This window comes from Stenella coeruleoalba (assembly GCF_951394435.1).
Source record: "Stenella coeruleoalba genome assembly, chromosome: 5".
In the NCBI taxonomy this organism is placed as follows: Eukaryota; Metazoa; Chordata; class Mammalia; order Artiodactyla; family Delphinidae; genus Stenella; species Stenella coeruleoalba.
The window spans coordinates 11,778,716-11,803,428 of NC_137150.1; the positions used below are offsets into that span (position 1 = coordinate 11,778,716).

The following is a 24,713-nucleotide window of genomic DNA, read 5'->3' on the forward strand; positions in this document are numbered from 1 at the left end:
TTATCTTCCCATCTGTTATCTAGAAATGTTTTTATTTTTGAGATGATTGACCAGTAGATTGCACAAATGAAGTTTCTGTTGACCTTCCTTTTTTATTGCTAACCATTTCATTTTGTTTACTCTTGCCTTTTATTGCAGGCAATGTATATTATTTGTTGAGTTTCTGTGACTCAGTAATCTTTGATAGAACCCAGGGCCAGCCTAGCAAAGAGCCTGTATATGGAACACAAAGTTAGACTTTTTGTTTGGTGTCTGGCTTCTTTCCACATAAATGCAATGCACTCTATTCTGATCGCATCTGTCTTTTCAGGGAGAAGTTGGGGAAAGTGGAATTGATGGGTTAAATGGAGAACAGGTAGAGCCTTCTCTTTGTACCATGAAAACCGTTCTGAGCTATTTCTCACTAAGAAAATGGGAATTTGAGTTTATTCTTCTCCGTCTTTAGGGTGAAAATGGTCTTCCAGGAGCAAAAGGAGAAAAAGGAGATGAAGGAGCCCAGGTATTCAATAAAGGGACAACGTGAAAACTGTGCTGGGAATTAAAGGTGTGATTAACAGTAAAACAGCTACCCCAGGTATATCAGTCAGCTAGGGCCACAAAATTGCTTTGTAATGATCACAAGACCTCAATCACATGCAACAATAAACATTTATTTATTTTGTGTCTGAGAAGTTCAGCTGATCAAGGCTGAGCATGGCTGACCTTCGCTCATGTGTCTCTAGGTTGGCTGGGGGCTTTGTTTCACTTGTCTCTTATCCTCCTTCTGGGACTGGAGAGCTGCCTGGCCATGTTGACCATGACCTTTTCATGGCTGTGGCAGAAGAACAAGGGAGCAAGTAGAAACACACAAGCTCTCTCAAGGCTTCTTGGGGCCTAGGCTTGGAGCTCTCATGGCGACATTTGCATCTCTTTCTGTTGGCCAGATCAAGTCACAGCCAAACTCAGGGGTAGGGAATCTTACCCCACCACAGTTGGAAGGCACTGTAGAGTTTCATGGCAAAGGCAATAGATACAGAGAAAAGTGAAGAACTGGGGGTAATCTTGAAAAGAAGCTACCATACTAAGAACAGTCACAGGGTGTTGGTGAGAGCCTTGGGGTCGGCAGCACTCTGAAGGTGTCTGTCATCCCTTCCCATCTGGAACAAATTCCAGCAGCAGCCATACTTCCACCATCCACTTTATCTGTCTTGAGAGTGTGAACAGCTGAGTCAAGAACCCACTTTCTAGCTGATGCAACCCCTTTGGGGAAAATGGATAATCTCTCTGAATCTCAGCTGCCTCATCAAAAGAAAAATAAAAAACAATACCTGCCACATAAAGTAGTTGTAAAAACTGAACAAGACAACAAATGTGTCTGGAACAGAGTGTTCACCACTGTGGCAAATACTTGAGGTCACTTTTAAAGTATTTGTACGATGCCTGAAACTATTAGTTGTTCCTCTTTCTAGTTTCAAAGTAACTTTAGCAAGAAAATATTTAATAATTCAAATCAGGGAGAAGATAAGTTCTTTGTTTTTATTAATGTTATTTAAAATTCTTATCTTGTCCTTCTTCTGATTTGTGTTAACTTTAGGGAATCCCAGGAGAGAGAGGGATTCCTGGTGACCATGGAGCAAAGGGCCTGTGTGGAGACCCTGTAAGTGCTGGGACTGGGGGGCTGCAAACTAACGTCACGTCAGGGCTTGTTTCCCATCAGCACTTCTGATAGGGAAAGAGAGCCCACTTGAAGGTACTACAATAGCAGTCCTGAAATGAAATCATCATGGGCACAACTGTTTAGAATTTTAAAAGTAGGTCTCTTGTGCCTGATCCTATTTATATACAGTATGAGTATGGATAGTGAGAAGACCTTGCACATTGTTTGCACATGTATTTTTTGAGACTACATATTCAGAACTGTCCTTGTGCTTCAGAGCTATGAAGGAATTCTCCATTCCATTATCTTCCTCTGGGTATCTTGAAATATGGACAGAATGAAAGAAACAAAGCCATCTCTTTTTTCTATTCCCCAAGAGTCTTTCTCAATTAAAAATATTAGCTTCATTTCCTTGAATCTAAGCCAACTAAAAGTACATTAAGCAAAACTTATGACCCACAAACACCTGCTGTCATGGGGATGCAACCCAGTTGAGTAGGCATGACCTACACCAAAAGAAGCAGGACCCACGCCAACCTAGGGGATATGCCGAGTCCAATTAGACCTCAGTACTACAGGACTTTGATCACTATGCCCACACATCAGTCTCCAAAACCTCAATGAATTAGGATTTAGCATTTTTTAAAACATTTATTAAAGTTTTAGAAATTGAGATATATTTGCATGTACAATGTTATATACCTATAACATTGTGTAAGTTTAAGTATATGACGGGTTGGTTTGATACATTTATATATTATGATTATCACCATAGTGTTAGCTAAGTCCTCTAGCTTGTCATATAATTATCATTTCTTTCTTCTGGTGAGAACATGCCAGATCTAGTCTTTTTTTTTTTTTAACATCTTTATTGGAGTATAATTGCTTTACAATGGTGTTATTTTCTGCTTTATAACAAAGTGAATCAGTTATACATATACATATGTTCCCATATCTCTTCCCTCTTGCGTCTCCCTCCCTCCCACCCTCCCTATCCCACCCCTCTAGGTGGTCACAAAGCACCGAGCTGATCTCCCTGTGCTATGTGGCTGCTAGCTATCTATTTTATGTTTGGTAGTGTATATATGTCCATGCCACTCTCTCACTTTGTCACATCTTACCCTGCCATAAAGACACAGACCTACTAGAGAATGGACTTGAGGATATGGGCAGATCTAGTCTTTTAGCAGCTTTGAAGTATATGATACAGTATTGCTGTCTATAATCACCATGCTATTTGTTAAATCTCTCAAACTTATTGTTAAGCTGTAACATGCATCAGAAAAGTACACAAATTATAAATGCATAGCTTGATGAATATAAATACACCTGTGCACTCACCACTCAGGTAAAGAAATGGAACATTAGACAACAGTAGAGCATCCCAGAAACCCTCTCAGGTCTACTCCAATCACTACCAGCCCTCCCTAAGGTAATCACTATCCCAGGACCATAAATTAGTTTTGCCTGCTATTGAACTTTTCAGTGGAATCATATAGAATACACTCTTCAGTTTCTGGCTTCTTTTGCTCAAGTATATGCTTGTGAGATGAATCCATGTTGTGAATATCAGTAGTTTATTCAATCTCATTGCTGTATAATATTCCATTGTGTGAATATATTGTGATCTATTTCTCCATTATGCTATTGATAGATATTTGAGTTGTTCCCAGATATAGCTTTTATAAATAGTGCTGCTATGAACAGTCTTGTACATGTCTTTTGTACACATTTCTGTTGGGTCTATACTTTAAGGGTAGAACGTCTGGATGATAACTTGTACGCCTATGTTCAGCTTCTTTACAGCCAAACAGTTTTCCAAAATTTTTGTACTAATTTACACTCTCGCCATCAATGTACCAGAGCAGTGTACCACACTCATTAGAAAGCCTAAAATTTATAAAACTGACAATACCAAGTGCTGATAAGTATGAAAGGCAACTGGGAATGTCACAGGACTTTGTCTTTAATGACTCCTCCTCCAGTATACAGTGGGTTGATCAGAGAAACAATTTGGTACAAAATATATTGACAAATATAAATGTTATGTATACATTGAAGATAACTTTGTTTAAAAAGCAGAAGAATTTTCACTTGAAGACAACATTGTTTACTAAGTGACATCTGATAATAATCTGGTGACCTGAGAGTTTCAAACAACCTCAAAGTGTCTAATCAGAAACAAAAATCTATCCACAAATAAGTATAATTAAGAAATAGTAGTTCAAACATAAAGACATTTCAGTCATTGGTATATGATGGCTAAAAATTCACTTGGGGTATTGCCATAAAATTGTACTTCACTTCAATCAGAATTCCCCCTAGTTGTCTGGATGATTGTGTAACACCTTTAAAAGAATCTGAATAATGTAAAAGCATTTTTATCTAAAGAGAAGTGTTCTATGACTTTGAGATGGCTGAAAATTCAACCCACTGTATCTTCCCTGTGATGTGTTGTCACTATATACTTACTTCAGATGGTTTTTCAATGCATAATAACTCTTCCCAGACACTTGGGAATATATATCTCAAATCAAAGACAAATCTGCTTTTTTCTGTGTGTTTTTTAGTGGGTTACCATTGTGGAAAAAAATTGGGGACAACAAGGCTGATAGAATCAATAGAACACGCACAAATGGCACAAATTCCTGAAAATCTGTGCTTATTCAGAGAGAATTTTTGATCACTTAAAAGCTAGTTTGTTTGTTTGAAATTTCCCATTTTGACCTAAATTTTTAAATGTATTTTAAATGTATGTTATTGAATTATAGTTGATTTATAATGTGTTACTTTCTGCTGTACAGAAAAGTGATTTTTATATATATATTATTACATTATTATATATATATTTACACACACACACACATTCTTTTTCATATTGTTTTCCATTATGGTTTGTCACAGGATATTGAATATAGTTCCCTGTGCTAGACAGTAGAATCCTGTTGTTTATCCATTCTGTATATAATAGTTTGCATCTGCTAATCCCAAACTCCCACTCCATCCCCCCTACCAGCACCACCACCCCACCCCCCACCACTTGGCAAGCACAAGTCTGTTCTCTTCTGTCTGTGAGTCTGTTTCTGTTTCATAGATAAGTTCATTTGTATCATATTTTAGATTCCACATATAGGTGGTATCACATGATATTTCTCTTTTTCTTTCTGACTTACTTTACTTAGTATGATAACCTCTAGGTCTATCCATGTTGGTGCAAATGGCATTATTTCATTCTCTTTTATGACTGAGTGGTTATTCCATTGTGTGTATATATACTACATCTTCTTTATCCATTCATCTGTGGATAGACATTTAGGTTACTTCCACGTCTTTGCTATTAAAAAGTGTGCCACAATGAACATTAGGGTGCATGTATCTTTTTGAATTATGCCTGATTTATGCCCAGGAGTGGGATTTCAGGATCATATGGCAACTGTATTTTTAGTTTCTGTGGAGCCTCCACACTGTTCTCCATAGTGGCTGCACCAGTTTACATGTCCACCAACAGTGTAGGAGGGTTCCCTTTTCTCCACACCCTCTCCAGCATTTGTTATTTGTAGACATTTTAATGATGGTCATTCTGACCAGTGTCAGGTGATACCTTAGTGTAGTTTTGATTTGCATTTCTCTAATAATTAGCAATGTTGAACATCTTTTCATGTGCCTGTTGGCCATCTGTATGTCTTCTTTGGAGAAATGTCTATTTAGGTCTTCTGCCCATTTCCTGATTGGGTTGTTTGTTTCTTTGTTATTGAGTTGTATGAGCTGTTGATATATTTTGGAAATTAAGCCCTTGTCAGTCACATCATTTGCAAATATTTTCTCCCAGTCCGTAGGTTTTCTTCTCATTTTGTCAATAGTTTCCTTTGCTGTGCAAAAGCTTATAAGTTTGATTAGGTCCCATTTGTTTACTTTTGCTTTTATTTCTATCGCCTTGGGAGCTGACCTAAGAAAGCATTGGTATGGTTAAATCTCATGTAATCTTGGGGGGAAACTGAGCTAGCTCATTTGTCTGAGCTACAGAGCTTAGTAATGTTCATAATTCTAAAGCATATTATTATTAGAAGCCCGTGTTTAATCAAAAATTTGTATTAGATGATGCTCTTTTGTCCAATTTCATAAAATTGGCCAGATCATATTCAGACTGACCACACAGCTGGTCCATATAGAAAGTGAAACATTCTGTTCTGTACAATGTGCTGCTATATGATTTTTTTATGTCATCTCTTCAATTAAATAGTGCAGAGTTGGACTATAGTAAGAAGTGTATACACCCAGTGAAAGAAAATTTTAGACTTTACCTTCCTTTTCCTTCCTCACTTTTCTCATGAAAATACAATTCTTTAATATTGTAATTTAGGTATACCTGCCTGGAAAACTTAACAAATATTTAAATCTAAGGGTAAAACAGAAGACATAAGAAAATAATCTTTGGCTTTGGTATGTGGGGGAGAGAAATATTTATTCATGTAAGTTTTAGTGCTATCAGTTATAAAGTAAATTCTAAGCCCATCTTTTTCACTCTGTTAGCCTATAAGCTCTGTGAGTGTAGGAACTGCTTGTTTAAAAAGCTTCTGATGTATCTGGAATGATGCTGTGTCCCTGTTGGTGATCTCAAATTACTTATTGATTGATGAAGGTCATCTAATCTGCTATCAGCCAAACAGCCAGGCAGCTGGCTCTCATCAGGACTGGATAATTGCCATTCTCTCTCCATTTACTAGAGCTTTGACGAGTTGACTGGCTCAATTGATCGTCCAGGCATCATGGCTGCTCTGTTTGTGGTCCTAACTACCCAAGATAGAAAGCTTTCAGTTTGGCCTGCCAAGGATAACATCCCATAATATGTGCCTGTTTTCAATGAGTTCCTGCTGGAACATTTGTATAAATATTGAGAAAAACTCAAGATTACAGGATTTTCTGAAAACCAGAAAAGTAGGAATGAGCAAATGAGGTTAGAAGGCGGCCAAGGACCCAGGAGGAGAAAGAGAGGGTGGGCGGCAGGTACAGTCCTCAGCGCTGTTCAGGGTCCTCTTGTTCTTGTGGTGGAACCCATTACAGACCTTTGCCTTCAGTATTACTCAGCCACAAAAAAGAATAAAATAATGCCATTTGCAGCAACATGGATGGACCTAGAGATTTTCATACTAAATGAAGTACGTCAGAAAGAGAAGACAAATATCATATGATATCACTTATATGTGGAATCTTAAAAAAAATGATATAAATGAATTTAGTTACATTTGACCCACAAATATAGAAAAAAAACTTATGGCTACCAAAGGAGAAAGGTGGGGGACGGACAAATTAAGAGTTTGGGATTAACATATACACACTATTATATATAGAATAGATAACCAACAAAGACCTACTGTATAGCACAAAGAACTCTACTCAATATTTTGTAATAATCTATAAGGGAAAAGAATCTGAAAAACAATAGATATATATGTATATATAACTGAATCACTTTGCTGTACACCTGAAACTAACACACCATTGTAAATCAACTATACTTCAATAAAAACAAACAAAACAAAAAAATCTTTGCCTTCTCCCAAGGGTTGGGGAGAGTAAAATCTACCAACCCTCGAGTACAAACTTGCCGAGGCCTCAAGAAAGAAGACCAGAAGTTAAGAGAAAGATGGTAGTAGCAAGAAAGAAATACCTAAACACAAGTCATGTCACCCTTGCTTCCCTGGGCTCTACCTTCCATCATGAGCTCTCACTTCAACCCCACACACTCATCTTAGGTCTTCTCTCTCCTCTGATAATGCAAAGCATGGGAGGAAAAGAAAACATTTGTAAACCATTTATAATTTAGCCTATTTCTGCTTTCAAATGAGTTGACCTTCTCGTCACCTTTTTGGGGGGTGACCTGGTGTATTACACACAAATTACATTTTTAAGGAAAAAATTTCAAAGCCTATCAATTTTTCTCTTTATTCTCTATTTTTTAGGGAGTTCCTGGATTTGACAGTAGCATAGAAGGACCCAATGGCTTGAAAGGGGAACACGGAAGACAGGTAACTGTGTGGGCTTTTGGAAGTAAACATGTGATGATGTGACAACTGTGGGGCTCAGAGTTTTAGTGGTAGAATACGAAAGGCATATAAAGAATTTGGAATCAGAGTGAATATACTTAATACAGAAAAACTATTTTTAGGAGCAGAATGATCTTTTATTCCTCTTTTTCTACTACCCTGGGATTTAAGACACATTCTCTTCTTCTGAATTTGGGGTGACTTTCTTCACCAAGCCATACCACTGAGGTCTCAATTTATGAATGCAAACATCTAAACTCAAACTGTAAGGTAGCTGATAGAAAGCACTAGCAAAAAAGTTTTTGGCCTTCCCAGGATCCAGAGGACACATAGCCTAAAAAGATGTCATGTTATACATAGCACATGATAAAAAAAGAACAAGATCAGGACTTCCCTGGTGGCACAATAGATAAGAATCCACCCGCCAATGCAGGGGACACAGGTTCGATCCCTGGCCTGGGAAGATCCCACATGCCGCGAAGCAACCAAGTTGTGTGCCACAACTACTGAGCCTGCACTCTAGACCCCACGAGCCACAAGTACTGAAGCCTGAAAGCCACAAGTACTGAAGCCCGTGTGCCTAGAGCCCATGCTCCACAACAAGAGAAGCCACCACAAGGAGAAGCCTGTGCACCGCAACAAAGAGTAGCCCCCCTTGCCACAACTAGAGAAAGCGCACGTGAAGCAACAAAGACCCAACACAGCCAAAAATAAATAAAATTAAATCTTTAAAAAAAAAAGAACAAGAACAAGGTCTGGTAGATCTATTAATCTCATGAAATATGAGATTTTTCAGAATTAAAAAAAATAATTATCTGGAAAATGTGTGTCTCTGGATCTTCTTGGTAAGGAAGTTCTTTGATGACTCCACCTGTGGGAGAGGTCTGATATGGTAGAAAGATCTTTGCTTTGGGAAAAGGCCTAGGTCATATTTCATGCTCTGTTCCTTACCAGCTCTGTGACCTCAAGGTACTCTCTGTAAACCTCAATTTTCTCATCTTCAAAATAGGACAAATAGCTTACTTTTGAAGGGGATGGTGGGAATTCGATGACAGACCCTGCTACATCATAAACCTTCAGTAAATGTTACCTGCCATTTTTATTAAGGGATAAATGTAAGTCTTGTTATAGACTCATAGTCATTCCCCCCTTTTCTACCTTGGGAAGACTTGTGTGTATTGTGAGATTTTATTCACGTTAGGGTGTTAATCTACAAAGTTTAGCCAGACAGAGCAAGGAGTCCAAAGGTAGAAATCCAAACGAGTTGTAGCCATCCCTGACACACGGATGCTTCAATTATCCACTCTGTGGCAACACAGTAGGGACAGTTTGATTTGAATACTCTAACTTATAGCCCAAACACAAGTTAGACAGTGGTGATGAACAGATGAAGTCATACCCACAGAGAGATATGATTTGTGACCAGTGGATTAAGGCCACATCCCATAGGGAGGATAACTCTAATTGGTGTGTCCCCATCTACCCTCCCAGGAGCACAACAAGTCAATGTTGGAGCACACATGTCAATGTTGTGTCATTATTGTCATACATCTGTCTGTTCCTTTGACAGGGAAGAAGAGGCTGGCCAGGCCCCCCTGGAACCCCAGGCTCCAGAAGAAAGACAGTAAGAACCCCCATAGACAAGTCAGCCCACTGCAGAGGAGCCTGTATTGGGATGAAATGGCTGATGGTGGGAGTGGGCAGGATGGTTCCGCTGGGACTCACTACCTTAGGGAAATTGACTTGGGACAGAGCTGGCAAAGGACTCCGGAAGGGCCCTGAAGCTCAGGCAGGAAGGTGCTGGCTGCAGGGGAAGTTACCAATCAGAGGAAAGAGCTGGGCAAAGAGAACACAAGAGCAGTCGACTAGGGGAAGAGTGGTCAAAGTTTAGCCTATTCACTAGGCCAGCTGAGGCTTAAAGTCCAAGACTCCATTCCTCTGCCCAGTTTTATGACTGCTTAGAACAGTCAGTCCTGGTGTGAGTCCTCTGTTCTTACTTCCATTTTCTCTGACTCGCAAAGAAGAGTGTGTTCCAAGATATAAAAATAGTTTCTTGGGTGGACTACAATATATGGTTATGTGAGCTCCTGTTCAGAAAATAGAATGCATAATAAATGCAATATATTAAACTGGTTTTTATTTGTGCTAAATTTTAAAATATATATATTTTACTGAGATATAATTGGTAGATAATATTGTATTAGTTTCAGATGTACAACATAATGATTCCATATATGTATATATTAAAGATGACCACCATTCAGCTAGTAAGTCTAATTAACATCCATCACCACATGTTGTTATGAATGTTTTTTCTTGTGATGAAAACCTTTTAAGATCTACTCTCTTAGCAACTTTTAAATATACAATATAGTATTATTAACTATAGTTGCCATGCTGTATATTCCATCCCATGACCATTTATTTTATAACTGGAAGTTTATACCTTTTGACCCCTTCCACCCATTTCACCCCCACCCCCATCCCTCACCTCTGACAACCACTAATCTAGTCTCTGTATCTATGAGTTTGATTTTTGGGGGGTTTTGGGTTTTTTAAGATTCCACATATAAGTGAGCTCATAGGGTATTTGTCTTTCTCTGGATTATTTCACTTAGCATAATGCCTTCAAGGTCCATCTATGTTGTCACAAATGGCAAGATTTCCATCTTTTTAATGGCTGAATAATATTCCATTGTGTGTGTGTGTATCACATTTTCTTTATTCATTCATACATCAGTGGAGGCCTAGGTTGCTCCCATGTCTTGGCTATTGTAAATAATGCTGCAATGAACATGGGGATATATCTTTTTGAGTTAGTGTTTTTGTTTCTTTGGATAAATACCCAGAAATGGAATTTCTGGATGATATGGTAGTTCTGTGTTTAAATTTTTTGAGGAACCTCCATACTGCTAAAAAGATTATATGTAATGTATGCCTATAAAAATATATCTGAGAGCAAAATTAAGTCACTTGCTTATGAAACCTTTTGGAGTCTTTTTCATTTGTTGTTATTTTTTTCACTAAGTACTTTTTTTTTTTAAGATGTTGGGGGTAGGAGTTTATTAATTAATTTATTTATTTTTGCTGTGTTAGGTCTTCGTTTCTGTGTGAGGGCTTTCTCTAGTTGTGGCAAGTGGGGGCCACTCTTCATCGCAGTGCGCGGGCCTCTCACTATCACGGCCTCTCTTGTTGTGGAGCACAGGCTCCAGATGCACAGGCTCAGCAGTTGTGGCTCATGGGCCTAGTTGCTCCGCGGCATGTGGGATCCTCCCAGACCAGGGCTCGAACCCGTGTCCCCTGCATTAGCAGGCAGATTCTCAACCACTGCACCACCAGGGAAGCCCCCACTAAGTACTTTTTTAAAAAGATTCTGTGCTTGACTTCTTGTGAAAGTACTGACATTATAAAACAAAATCTTTATCCATTAAGAAGAGATAACTTTAATAAAATATACTTAAATGCCTGCATTGGGTTCTAAATTAGACCTGTCTCTTCTCATTGTGCAACATTTTCTTTCCATTCTTTATTTAGTTATCCAGCCTTTTCCAACTTCCTCCACCACTCCCAAAATATATATATATATATATATATATATATATATATATATATATATAATGTTTTAAAATTGAGCACAAATAAAGAGTAGTTTAATACATTTCATTTATTATGCATTGTATTTTCAAAGCAGAAGTTCATACAACCAGCTATATTATACTCCATCGGGAAAATATTTTTATGTCTTGGAACACATTCTTCTTTGCAAGGCACAGAAAATGGAAATAAGAACAGGGATTATGTTTAAAATGTGTAGAATTTAATTGTTGGGAAAGCCCTTTTTAATGCATCTAAAGATTTTTAAAATACATTTGCTATTTATTTTACTTTCTGAAAGGGTGTAGCCAGTTTACATACCCCAGGAAAATATTTTGAACTTAAGGAATATCATCCAAAAAATCCTGGCATAGGAGATGTACTTTTCTTGTTTCATAGAGGCTATAATCTCTCTACAGGCTAAGGCAGTGACACCATGTATTATTTAAATCACACAACTCCTGAGAAATATGGCCCCTTCTTGGGTTATAGATTCAGCAGTGTCATTGAGTAAAAGTAAATTCCAGCTAAAGATGGCACAGTCAAGTGTTTTTTTTAATACTGTTCCCCTTCTGTGCAACTCACCAAAAACAACAAAAGAAATTTAAAATAAATTAACAAAGAATGACTACAGCTTCAAGCCACACATGGTGACGGTATTGGCCAACTATTTTATTTTATTTTATTTTTTAGAGGTTTTATTTTACTTTATTTTACTGAAATATAGTTGACTTACAATGTTATGTTAATTTCTGCTGTACAGCAAAGTGATTCAGTTATACACATATACACATTCTTTTTCATATTCTTTTCCATTATGGTTTATTACAGGATATTGGATATAGTCCCCTGTGCTATACATTAGCACCTTGTTGTTTACCCATTCTATATATAATAGTTTGCATCTGCTAACCCCAAACTCCCAATCCATTCCTTCCCCACCCACCCTCCCACTTAGCAATCACAAGTCTATTCTCTATGTCTGAGTCTGTTTCTGTTTCATAGATAAGTTCATTTATGTCCTATTTTAGATTCCACATATAAGTGATACCCTATGGTATTTTTCTCTTTCTGATTTACTTTACTTAATATGATAATCTCTAGGTCCATCCATGTAGCTGCAAATGGCATTACTTCATTCTTTTTTATGGCTGAGTAATATTCCATTGTACATATATACAACATCTTCTTTATCCATTCATCTGTCGATGGATGTTTAGGTTGCTTCCATGTCTTGGCTATTATGAATGGTGCTGCTATGAACATAGAGGTGCATGTGTCTTTTCTTTTGTCTGGATATATATACCCAGGAGTGAGATTGCTGGATCATATATGGCAACTGTATTTCTAATTTTCTGAAGAACCTCCATACTGTTCTCCATAGTGGCTGCACCAACTTACATTCCCACCAACAGTGTAGGAGGGTTCCCTTTTCTCCACACCCTCTTTAGCATTAGTTATTTGTAGACTTTTTAATGATGGCCATTCTGACCTGTGTGAGGTGATACATCATTGTAGTTTTGATTTGACTTTCTCTAATGATTAGTGTTGTTGAACATCTTTTCATGTTTGGCCAACTGTTTTAAAATCTGGATCCTAATAAGGCAGGCTTTGGAAGCTGACGCATACCAACTCAAACCTGAATCAGGGATCAGATGTATCTAAAAATAGCTGCTCTAGTCCTGAAAAAGCTGATGAACAAAATCCAGGGGTACTGTAGATTTTGAGAAGATATGGGAATATACTGATACAAATACAGTTTAGCAGAGGAGGCAGAAATAATGAGAAACTGAAGACTGTTCCATTTTTAAAATTACAACTAGTAGCCTAGGCCAGGGAGGCTGCAAAGATAGAAGAAACAGTAACGGTTACAACTCAAAGAAACTATGACTTAAGGGGCTTTGTGTGAGTTCATGTCTCTTAAAGGCCAAAATTTGAAGGAAGAGGTAGCCATAAGTAAAAGAAATAATTCACAGTGACAAAGTGTTTGAAACAACATATCTGTATCAAGTTTACTGTCACAAGTCCGGCTACACCCCATACAGTTATTCAGTAAATGGGTAGCCCTATTCAAAAGTGATTAATAATCAGAAATATTAATAGGTTTTATTATGAATTAATTGGATGATTATTAATCAGGACCTATGCATAGAAATTGCAAGAGAAGAGGAGGAAAACTACATGAGCAAAGGACAGACAAACCCTCATTAGAAGAGGAAGTATTCAATGATAAAGAAGAATAACTCTGGCAAATAGTTCTCCAAAAAAATTAAGACAAATGATTGCTCTAAGAGTCTAAAGATCTGACAAGACAATAGAAAGTGAAGAAAGCAAACTGGTAGTGCTTGGGGAGCAATGGAAAAGGAAATACGTGTAGAACTATGATATATTAGAAGCAACAAAAAATTAGAACAAGGATGACTGAAAATATATCCAGGCATATGGTAATCAGGAAGCCACAAAAGCAGTGCTAGAGATGGAATACTGACAATGGAGAGCCAATAAATGTACAATTTGTGTTATTAAACACACCAAATGTAATGTAAAAAATTTCAAAAATGTAATAAAAGATAACTTCTTGAAACAAAGACTCAAATATGCAGAAAGAAAAGGCATACTCTGACTCAGCGAAAAACACTGATACAAAAATATCAACACTGAGCCACATTGCAGTGAAATTCCCAAACTTATTACGGAAAAGAAGAATCAAGAATTTCCAAGCAATAAAGGTAGAAAATTCAGTCTGTCTTCAGCCTTCTCAACATTCAGGGCCAATAGGGAGCAGTACAATGGCTACAGAGTTCTGATGGAAATAAAGTGGTCCAAGATCTTTATACCTACCTAAGATGTCCTTTAAGCATATAAGTAATCAATATGATCAAGCCTTCAAAAACTCAAGCAATATAACCCCCATGATCCTTTGTGTAGAAATAAGACTAAACCATAGAAATAATGATTACAGGAAAAAATGTAAATGTTATACATTTGACCATCTAAAAACCATCTGCAAATAGAAAAGTGGGAAAAGGTATGGGGAAAGTTCCAAAATACTATGTCCTCATCTTTCATTGCAGGGAGTCAATGTCTAAACATCATCATAAGCTAAAATATGTATCACAAACATACCCTAACCTCCTAATTTTTAATTTTTTTTAATAATCATTCTTTCCTCTTTGAGAATTATATATCTCTTACTGTCAAGAAATATTACCACCTCACATTTCCAATTCTTTGTTTTGTTTTTTCTTTTATTAAATACAAGTGAAAGACAGAGAACAAACGTTTATTGATAGTGTTTCAATAAACTGTGACAGTGAACCAGAGAAAGATTTTGGATGTAAAAACAAGTTCCACATCCCTTACTTTGCCTGAATATAGGGTTGCATTCGGTTTCTCCTACCACAACTGGATGTATCCACCTAAAGCCCAAGTCTAAGCACATATACTTCCTGCTCCAAGAAGCCCTGTGGTTTCTGTTAAATGGAAGATGAACCCTTCAGCTTACTATTTTCAGCCTAGTAACCCTGTTACTCCCCTTTTCTCTCACCTTTGACCCAGACTATCAAACACTCTTCCTAGTTTCCAGACTCTGCTTCATTACTTAGGCTGTAGTCTCTGTTAGAAAGATTTCTTTCATTCTCTACCTGTAAAACTCCTACACATCCTGTGAAACCCATCTCAAAAATCTCTTTCTCTAGGAAGATTTTCCTGAAATGACCAAGTGGATATGATTGATTTTTTTGAAACCCATATTTCTTTGTTTTTTAATTTATTTTATTGAAGTATAGTTGATTTACAATGTTATGTTAATTTCTGCTGTGCAGAAAAGTGATTCAGATATATATACATATATGTGTATATATATATATATATATATATATATATATATATATACACACACACACATATATATATGGTCTTTTTCCTTATGGTTTATAACAGGATATTGAATATAGTTCCCCATGCTATACAGTAGGACCTTGTTGTCTATCAATTTGATATATAATAGTTTGCATCTGCTAATCCCAAACTTCCAATCCATCCTTCCCCCACCTGCCCTCCCTCTTGGCAACCACAAGTCTGTTCTCTATGTCTGTGAGTCTGCTTGTTTCATAGATATGTTCATTTGTCTCCAATTTTAGATTCCACATGTGATATCATATGGTATTTGTCTTTCTCTTTCTGACTTACTTTACTTAATATGATAATATCTAGGTCCATCCATGTTGCTGAAAATGGCATTATTTCATTCTTTTTTATGGCTGAGTAATATTCCATCATATATATGTGCCACAGCTTCTTTATCCATTCATCTGTTGATAGACATTTAGGTTGCTTCCATGTCTTGGCTGTTATGAACATTACTGCTATGAACTTAGGGGTGCATGTATCTTTTTGAATTATAGTTTTGTCTGGATATACGCCCAGGAGTGTGATTGCTGGATCATATGACAACTCTATTTTTAGTTTTTTGAGAAACCTCTCCATAGGGGCTGCACCAACTTACATTCCCACCAACAGTGTAGGATGATACCCTTTTCTCCACACCCTCTCCAGCATTTGTTATTTGTAGATTTTTTAATGATGGCCTTTCTGACCAGTGTTAGGTGGTACCTCATTTTAATTTCGATTTGCTAATTATTTGAATTCTCTAATAATTAGCAATGTTGAGCATCTTTTCATGTGCCTGTTGGCCATCTGGATGTCTTCTTTAGAGAAATGTCTATTTCGATCTTCTGCCCATTTTTCGATTGGGAGAAACCCATAATTCTGTCTTCCCCTTTCTTATACTGTTTGACATATTCTGCCTCATAAATATTTGTAATATTTATCTCCTACCCACTAACCCAGAGAGTGAGGGTCCTCTGAGGTCAAGAACTGTGTGTCATATTTATGCTCCTATGGTTCCCATCCTGTATGCTTTGTAGATAGTAGATCTTAGGTATATATTTCTCTGAATGAAACTGCAGTGAATTGAACTAGAAAAGATAAACCCTTGTGTAAAAAGAGTAGAGAGAGCTGCTCTTCATCCCTCTGATAGGGAGGTTTAGACTTTCATCTCAAGATAACTCTTCAGGTTTTAAAGAAATAGGCCTCCAACCATTTCCCCAGACACATAGTCTATTTCCGAAATAACAATAGATTTTGACTGAAATATGATTAGAAGAATTTAAAGTCTGCAATACTGACCTCACATAGAAATTTGACCTGAATATCTCAAATTTCCATCAAGAAATTATTGTCTGATATTTATTGAATTTTGTAAATCCTGGATGTTATAACCTTATTGAGAGATCCTAAGTTAGACAATAAAATATCTTTGTCTCTTGATTCCCAGATTTATGAAATAGTGATCTAGAATATACTCAGACCTTAACCTTATATATGAGAGTAGTAGGAAAAATCCATTTTTTTTGATTGAATATTTTATTAACATATTGAATTGAGTAACTCTTGATTGCTTAAGATGATTCTTTCATTTTTGACAGGTAAGCATATTTGGCTTCTTGAAGGGGAGGGGGATAAAATTAGTTTGGCTATCATTAGCTTCTGAAATTAATCTATAATAAAGTTCATAAAGTTAATTCTCACAGTGTTTCCTCTGGCTTCCTGCCTTTTGACCACTTCTACTCCTGATTTCTGGCTTACTTGGTAGTACTTTGGAAAAATGAAAAGTACAATTCAAATCAGCCAATTTTGGTGCTTGTGACAAGTTCTAGTAGTAGTTTAGTGGAGGGTAAATTATTGACCACAGTCTATTCTCACAAATATTTATAGATTTACATTATCTATAGTTTTAATTACCTATTGCCTGAGGATAGAAATTCAGAGTTGGCAACATTTTGCTTTCATGGTGAAGTGGATAATATAAAGCAGTATGTGGGAATTTTTCTTTTAATGTCAGTGACTTAAGGTGTCCATTACTAATTTAAATTAAACATAAAAAAGCATTTTTTCAGAGTTAAAGATATCTACCTTTTTTTTCCCTATTGTAGGCAGTTCATGGCCAGAGGGGACATACAGGCCCACAGGTACAGTGATTTTTTTTTTTCTTAACTGTAAATGATAAATATTCTGTGTCTAGTCAAGGAGCCTGAATAGACTCTGGAAAGTCTCTTCCAAGCCTAAATTTCTTTTGCTTTTTGATAATAATGGTTGTAGAATCAAATTTTGGAAAACTTTTAGGCTACAATTTAAAGAATTCAAACCTTAAAAGAAAATTAAAATTTGAGCACTTTAATTAAAAACTCTAAAAATTAAAGTTAAGAGAAAACACTTGGCCCAATTATCATTAAATTTAACTTTGTCTGGATTTCAAGTATTGATACAAACTCTAGTAATTCAGTGAGTGATCTTTCTTTTAGATTTTTGTTCAGTTAACTCTGAACCTTACTTATAATTTGCACAAACCCCTTTTTAACTGAGAGTACAGTAAAACCTTAATACAAATTAGATAGTCTGAAGGTTTTGTTCAAAATTTGACCATACCAACTGTCATATCATATCCCCTTTGTACATATTAGTGATAAATGTATCATGAATAAATAATTAATAAATAAATACATGAAACTGCAATATTTTTGAAAGAGCAGTGACTAAGATTTTACAAAATTGAGGAACCACACATCTTCAGCTTGAAAATACAATGAGGATAAATAACAAATTCACTCACAATCACATCATGGTAAAACTCCAGAATGTTAAGAAAACATCTTAAACACTACCAGAGAGAAAAGACACTTTTACCCGTGAGAGGAATAACCAATTAGATTGCAGCAGGCTTCTGTTCAACAATAAAACATACCAAAAACAACAAAGTAATGTTTTGCAGGTGCAGAAGAAAAATAACTGTTAACCTAGAATTTTATACCTAGTTAAACTATGAATGAATGTAAAACAGACATTTTCAGATAGACAAAGACTAAGAATTTACCATCCACAGATGTTACACACACACACACACACACACACACACACACATACACATACACACACACTTGCACACACTTTTTTCAAGGTTAGACTGCAACAAAATGGAGAGTGGATCCAGAAAAATGGCGTGAAATGAATGAAATGAGATTGGGAAGAGAAAGTGTTGAGAAATTTCCTCTTTATGATTTCTAGGAAAAGCATCAGTGAGGGACATTTAATCTCATCTAACTGTGTAACAACTGAGATGTAAACTTAAGCTATCCAATAGTCTAAATTAAACTTTTTAATCTTATTTGGAATTCTTATCTGTGGCAGAGTTCAAGGGCAATATGAAGGGAATGCTCAACTTTTGGTCCCTAGATATTCAATCTATTTGGATATAAATACAGTGTAAGATGCCTGGAGATTTTTTAAGAAAATATGGAGTAAATTGTGAGTTTTTTCAGGCCAACACCCAAGTTTGATACAGTATATAACAAGTATTATAGGAAAAGAAGGGATGTGTGTGTGTGTGTGTGTGCACGTGCACACATGCGTGTGTATAAAGAATGAAAGCAAATACACCAATATATTAGCTGTGGTTATCTCAGCTTGATGAGATTATAGAAGTTTTTTTTTTTTTGCGGTACACGGGCCTCTCACTGTTGTGGCCTCTCCCGTTGCGGAGCACAGGCTCCGGACGTTCAGGCTCAGCAGCCATGGCTCACAGGCCCAGCCACTCCGCGGCATGTGGAATCTTCCCGGACCAGGGCACGAACCCATGTCCCCTGCATCGGCAGGCGGACACTCAACCACTGCACCACCAGGGAAGCCCCTAGAAGATTTTTATTTCCCTTGTTGTATTTACCTTTATTTTTCATATTTTTTGCAAAGATTCTGCACTTCCATTGTGATTGGAAAAATATTTAGAATCTTGCACATAAAGAAGACAAAATTTCTCAGGAAACAATGTTAACAGTTTGATTTCTCTCTCCCCACAGGGGAAAACAGGCAACCCAGGCCCAGACGGACTTGCAGGGTCACTGGGACTTAAGGGTCCTCAGGTACGTATCAAGACTAATCAGACTTTGAAAAAATGGTTCTGAAGAACCTAGAGGCAAGACAGGAATAAAGACACAGACGTAGAGAATGGACTTGAGGACACAGGGAGGGGGAAGGGTAAGCTGCGTCAAAGTGAGAGAGTGGCATGGACATATATATACTACCAAATGTAAAATGGATAGCTAGTGGGAAGCAGCCGCATAGCACAGGGAGATCAACTCGGTGCTTTGTGACCATCTAGAGGCGTGGGATAGGGAGTGTGGGAGGGAGACACAAGAGGGAGGAGATATGGGGATATATATGTAGGTACAGCTGATTCACTTTGTTATACAGCAGAAACTAACACACCATTGTAAAGCAATTATACTCCAATAACGATGTTCAAAAAAAAAAAAAAGACTAGTCAGGCTTTGAGAATGGAAAGAAGAATCTGAAGCCTTGATAGAATACCTCCAACCGCCTTGCAGAAGTACAGATGTTTCAAGTGTTTTCGGGGTAGTAAAGTAAGGAAGCAACACAGTCTTGACTTGTACAGCATTTGGTCTCCTTTATCTGAGTTTTGTCCCAGTCAAGAGGTGGAAAGGGAATGAACATGCTGGGTAGTGGTCCTTGTGCTGGCTAGTCCAGGACAGGGTCCAAGCTGGCTACTGTATCCTAGGGAGACAAACCAAGGAAAATACTGAGCCTCAAAACTGGAAATTTTGGTCAATTTAGCAAGTAAGAGCTCAGTGTTATATATCTGGATGCCTGTGATGTAGAAAAAGTGACTCTAGCCTAGGAAAGAATTGTTCCAAATAGAGCTGAGGTCTTCAGCGGGGTTATCTATAGTCATCTTTCTAGCTCACTTCTCCAGGGAGCTGCCTCAAGCACTTTTTCCTTTGCAAGGAACAAGCCATGGTTGGCTCTTACCCTGATTATATGAGGGGAAAAGAAGCATGTGCCAGAAAGAGCAAAATGTAGCCTAAAATAATCATGAGAAGGGAAGGGAAGTCCTCAAAAATGCTGAGGTGAAAGAAAGGTCAGATATAAGAAAGTTAGAACATTTTTTTTTCTCTCCAAACTTTTACTTTTGAAATCTGAGAAGTAAATTTGCTCTTTGGCAAATGCAGGATAAGCAATGGTCCTGCAATTTTTCAAAGTTTTAGTTCACGTAGATTAAAAAAATTGAAGTAACTATTATATGTTAACAGCCTGCTGCACTGAAGTTGGGCAAAATATTCTTAGACATCAGAGGAGAAACTTAATCCACATTTTACCAAGATTTCAGAGCAGTAAACAGTCTGCCCCTGGGACCTCTGTCTCTTTCTGACTCAATGGCTTTTCTTTGTCTTACTTGGCAGCTGAGGAATGTTCACTTTTCTTACCTTCAAGTGAGAAATATTTGCCACTGAGATCGTAGGGAAGCATTTCAATAGATTGGCTGGCTTTACTTCATACTAAACAAATAATACTACATCTCTTCTTCCATTTTATAGACTCTTACTTTTTTATGACATAATTTAAAAGGAGATGCAAAAACCAAGCACAGCATGAAGGTTCCTCCGCATAACATATGAAGCCAAAGTTAATAGTCAACATAATATTACAGAAGTAGAATTATCTAAATTTCATCTTACCATGTGCCATGTCTTAGTATTCAGTGTGGTCATTAAATAGAAAATCCACTTAACTATCCCAGTTTCAGATTTACATAAGTAAGAGTTATTTTTTTAACTTAAGAAATACATTTATTTTGAGTACAAACATGCTTAGGATAATTAGAAAGCAATACCGGAAAATTCGGCTCTTCAGTATTTCTTCAATTTGACTACAAATGCCCAACCATTTAAGAGCTAGGTTGGACCCTGTATCCTTGCAGAGAGGGAGAGCTCGACCGACCAAGACAGAACCAAAACCATGAGTGAAGTTCTCTTTCTAATTTCTGTCCACGTTACTGACTTAGCTTTTCCATTTTTAATATTCAAGTTAATAATCTAGTATTCTCTTTTAGGGAGAGAATAATGCTTTAATTCTCTGTTGTAGGGCCCAAGAGGAGAGGCTGGTATGAAAGGAGAAAAAGGAGGTCTGGGAAGTAAAGGTCCCCAGGTATGTAATGAGAGACAGTGACTGCATCTGGCTTTGATCTTGGCTTGAATGTGGATGTCCTTATGGTTTCCTCCCTGCAGATGGAGTTATCTACTGCCTGTGAACCAGCAAAGTGTATGAAGTTTGACTTTGGGGGTCGATGTGGTGGCCACATCACATTCTGTTCCCTACCTTACGGAGTGGGTGTCGTTATGTCAGAATCAGACACAGAGGTAGAAGATGGCAGCTCAGCCATTACTATGAGGTTAAGAATTCCTCCTCTATGTAAATCAGGTCACATGACTTCCTTATCCCCGTCCTCAGGGGCTTCCTTTTGCACCCAGAATACAACCTACTTCAGTGGTCCTCAACTAACCACACATGAGAATCTCCCAGGATGACTGTAAAATACTCTACCACCTGGAACTCTCCCCAGACCACTTAAATCTTAATTCTCTCCAGGTGGGTCTAACATACACACCCAGCAGTGGGAATGAACTGTCCAATATCAGCACGTCTCTACCTTCAAAGTGCATAATAATCACATAGAGAACTTGTTAAAATGCAGATTCTGGGGACTTCCCTGGTGGCGCAGTGGTTAAGAATCCGCCTGCCAATGCAGGGGGCATGGGTTCGAGCCCTGGTCTGGGAAGATCCCATATGCTGCGTAGCAACTAAGCCCGTGTGCCACAACTACTGAGCCTACGCTCTAGAGCCCATGAGCCACAACTACTGAAGCCCATGCACCTAGGGGGCCGTGCTCCCCAATAAGGGAAGACACCACAATGAAAAGCCCACACACCACAACGAAGACCCAACATGGTCATAAATAAATAAATAAAATTATTTTTTTTTAAATGCAGATTCTGATTGAGTAGTTGTGGGATGGGGCTTGAGATGCTACACTTCCATCAAGCTCCTAGGTGATGCTGATGCTGCTGGTCCCGAGACCACACTCTGAGTAGCAAGTCCCTGTACATGATCTGGTCCTTGACTACCTGCTATCATAGAATATACTTATTTGCTTAGCTGTGTGTCTTCCCTTCTAGACTGTAAGCTCTGTGATGGCTAGGACTTTGTCCCAGAGCCCAGAATAAGAGTGCTTCCACACACATTTGTATAATGAATTAATCAGTAAATGAATGAATGAGTCTCAGTTGGGACTTGTGCTCTGGGCTAACATGAAGGTAAAGGGAATCCATTACTCTGTGTCCATTAGTTAAACTGGGCAGTGGTCCAATGCTTAAGTGGATATGTTCATCATCAAAATTTTTTAGAAGCTATTTGCATGAACTTGTATCTCATGACCCAATATTTTAAAGCATATTAATTCCTGCTCATAATGATATTTGTTCCTAATTTTGATGAATGTGCCCCTTCAAAAAGCATGAAAACTTTAAAATTTCATGTAGGACTAAACTGATGAAATGTAGCTATTTTGGATTCACATCCTTGAATCATTGCTGGCACCACAAATCGGGATTTAAAAAAAAAAAACAGTAAATGCCAAAGGAAACATATATGTGGTGATTATCTCATCTGTTTATATGAAATATTGAGATGTAAAAGGTTTGAAATCCAAAGAGCTTGGTAATTCCCTCACTCTAGAATCCAAAATTGTACCCAAGTGGCTATTACTCAAATAAGGTATTCCATTTGCCCTGTAGCATACTTCTATGAGAGGGTCCCCTTTAATCTCACCTTGGCAGGAATGGTCATAGTCATAAATCATCCAGCCTCTTGGCATCACCAGAGTTAGTCAAAAGGCACCACTTCCCTGTAGCCTAGCTCTTCCGTTTAACTGGCTGGAAAATGTGTTTCTTTCTTTGATTGCTTTTCTGGAAATATCCTTGTCAAAACAGTGAAAGTGCCATTTCAAAGATGTATAGAATTTTCTGTGCTCAGGAGGTGATGAATTAGATCTCAACATTGTTGCTTTCAAAGGAAAACCATGGGAGACAAACACAATCAGATAGACAAGAGAGTATTATTTTTTATTGGCTCTATAAATTCACTGACATAGGCTTCATAATGTTTTACAGCACAAGGACCAGCCTCTTGAATGGAATTACATGAGTGTTTTCTAACTGCAGGCTCTAAAGTGTTTCTTAGGATGTACATTTAGAAAAAGGGATGTGACTTCTGTTGACAGTGTTCTGAAGACTTATTAATTTATGCACTGTTGGGGAATTCGGCTTAGATCACACGTGCTAATCCAGCCAAGTATATAGCTATGAGATAAAAGAAGTACAGTCCATGGTACAATGAGAAAGAAGAAAACTTTGAAAGGAATGGCATATTCTTTTGTACCTTCCTTTGTTCCTTTCTTGTTTGGTTTACCTTCAAGTCCTACACTAATATAACCAATGCTTAGAAAAGAAATGGAAAATAAGATGTAAAATACTAATTCCAGTTAGAGCTGGAATTATTCTTTAAATACTTAGAAATATTATATGAAATATCAAGTATCACATGAAATATCAAGAAAGGTTGAAATTATTCAGTGCAAATTTGGGATACAAAGTATAGTTTCTGTTGTTATTTTTCTAAAGCATAGCATAGTAGTCAAGGGCACAGAGTCTGGAGCCAGCCTGCCTGGGTTAGATTGCCAGGTTTGTATCTTCCTAGCCGTGTGGCCTTGGGCAAATTATTTAGCCTCTCTGTGCCTCAGTTTTCCCTGCTGTAAACTGAGAATAGTAATAATAGATACCACATTGAATTGTTGTGAAAATTAAATGGTTTAATATATATAAGAGCTTAGAACAGTGCCTGCAATATAATACGCATCATATAAATGTTTTTACTACTATATTGCATCAACATTACCTAAGTTAACAGGCTCATTTTATGCCCAAAGCATGCTAATGCCAATCCAAAGAAGGCCATAATAATAGTAACACTATAACAATATATAATCTATATTGCAGTCATTGAATTTCATCATTCTGCATAATCCAGATTGGATGATCCATCAACCATTTATTTTACTCACTTGACAAACATGTACTGAGCACTTCCTGTGTGTCAGGCCCTGTAGTAAAATAAAAGGGTGAATGAAACATAGACCCTAGCCTCAAGTGCTCCCAGTCTCATAAAGGAAACTCATGCAAACAAATAATTGAGATGTGATGTACTGAATGTTAAAATAGAATTACACCCAAGGTAGAGTGGTGGGAGAATGGATGAAGTTAAAGGAGGAAGAGAGTGGCTTAGCTTTTGCAGGATAAGGAGGTGTTTTCCAGGTGACCAAGGGAGAGGCAGGCACAGGAAAGGAACCAGGTTGTCTGAAAAAAGATCAAGGTGAGTTTGGGAAACCATAAATGGTTCAATGTGGATGGAGTGTAGGGTGCATGCAAAAGGATCAGAAGTTGAGGTTGGGGGCCATCTCCTACACTAGCACC

At 37.5% G+C, this 24,713-nt stretch overlaps 1 protein-coding gene across 1 annotated transcript in view; it reads left to right on the forward strand.

Annotated features, from left to right (window-relative positions):
* Positions 1–24,713, forward strand: part of LOC307186556 (collagen alpha-6(VI) chain) — a gene marked incomplete at its 5' end in the record, with an annotated part of 110,335 nt that overhangs the window by 33,055 nt on the left and 52,567 nt on the right. Inside the window, 8 exons of the mRNA XM_079921790.1 lie at positions 311–355; positions 446–499; positions 1,574–1,636; positions 7,597–7,662; positions 9,251–9,304; positions 17,271–17,306; positions 19,188–19,250; positions 21,271–21,333. Of these exons, the coding sequence (XP_079777916.1) occupies positions 311–355; positions 446–499; positions 1,574–1,636; positions 7,597–7,662; positions 9,251–9,304; positions 17,271–17,306; positions 19,188–19,250; positions 21,271–21,333 (444 nt within the window). The remainder of the gene's footprint in view (positions 1–310; positions 356–445; positions 500–1,573; positions 1,637–7,596; positions 7,663–9,250; positions 9,305–17,270; positions 17,307–19,187; positions 19,251–21,270; positions 21,334–24,713) is intronic.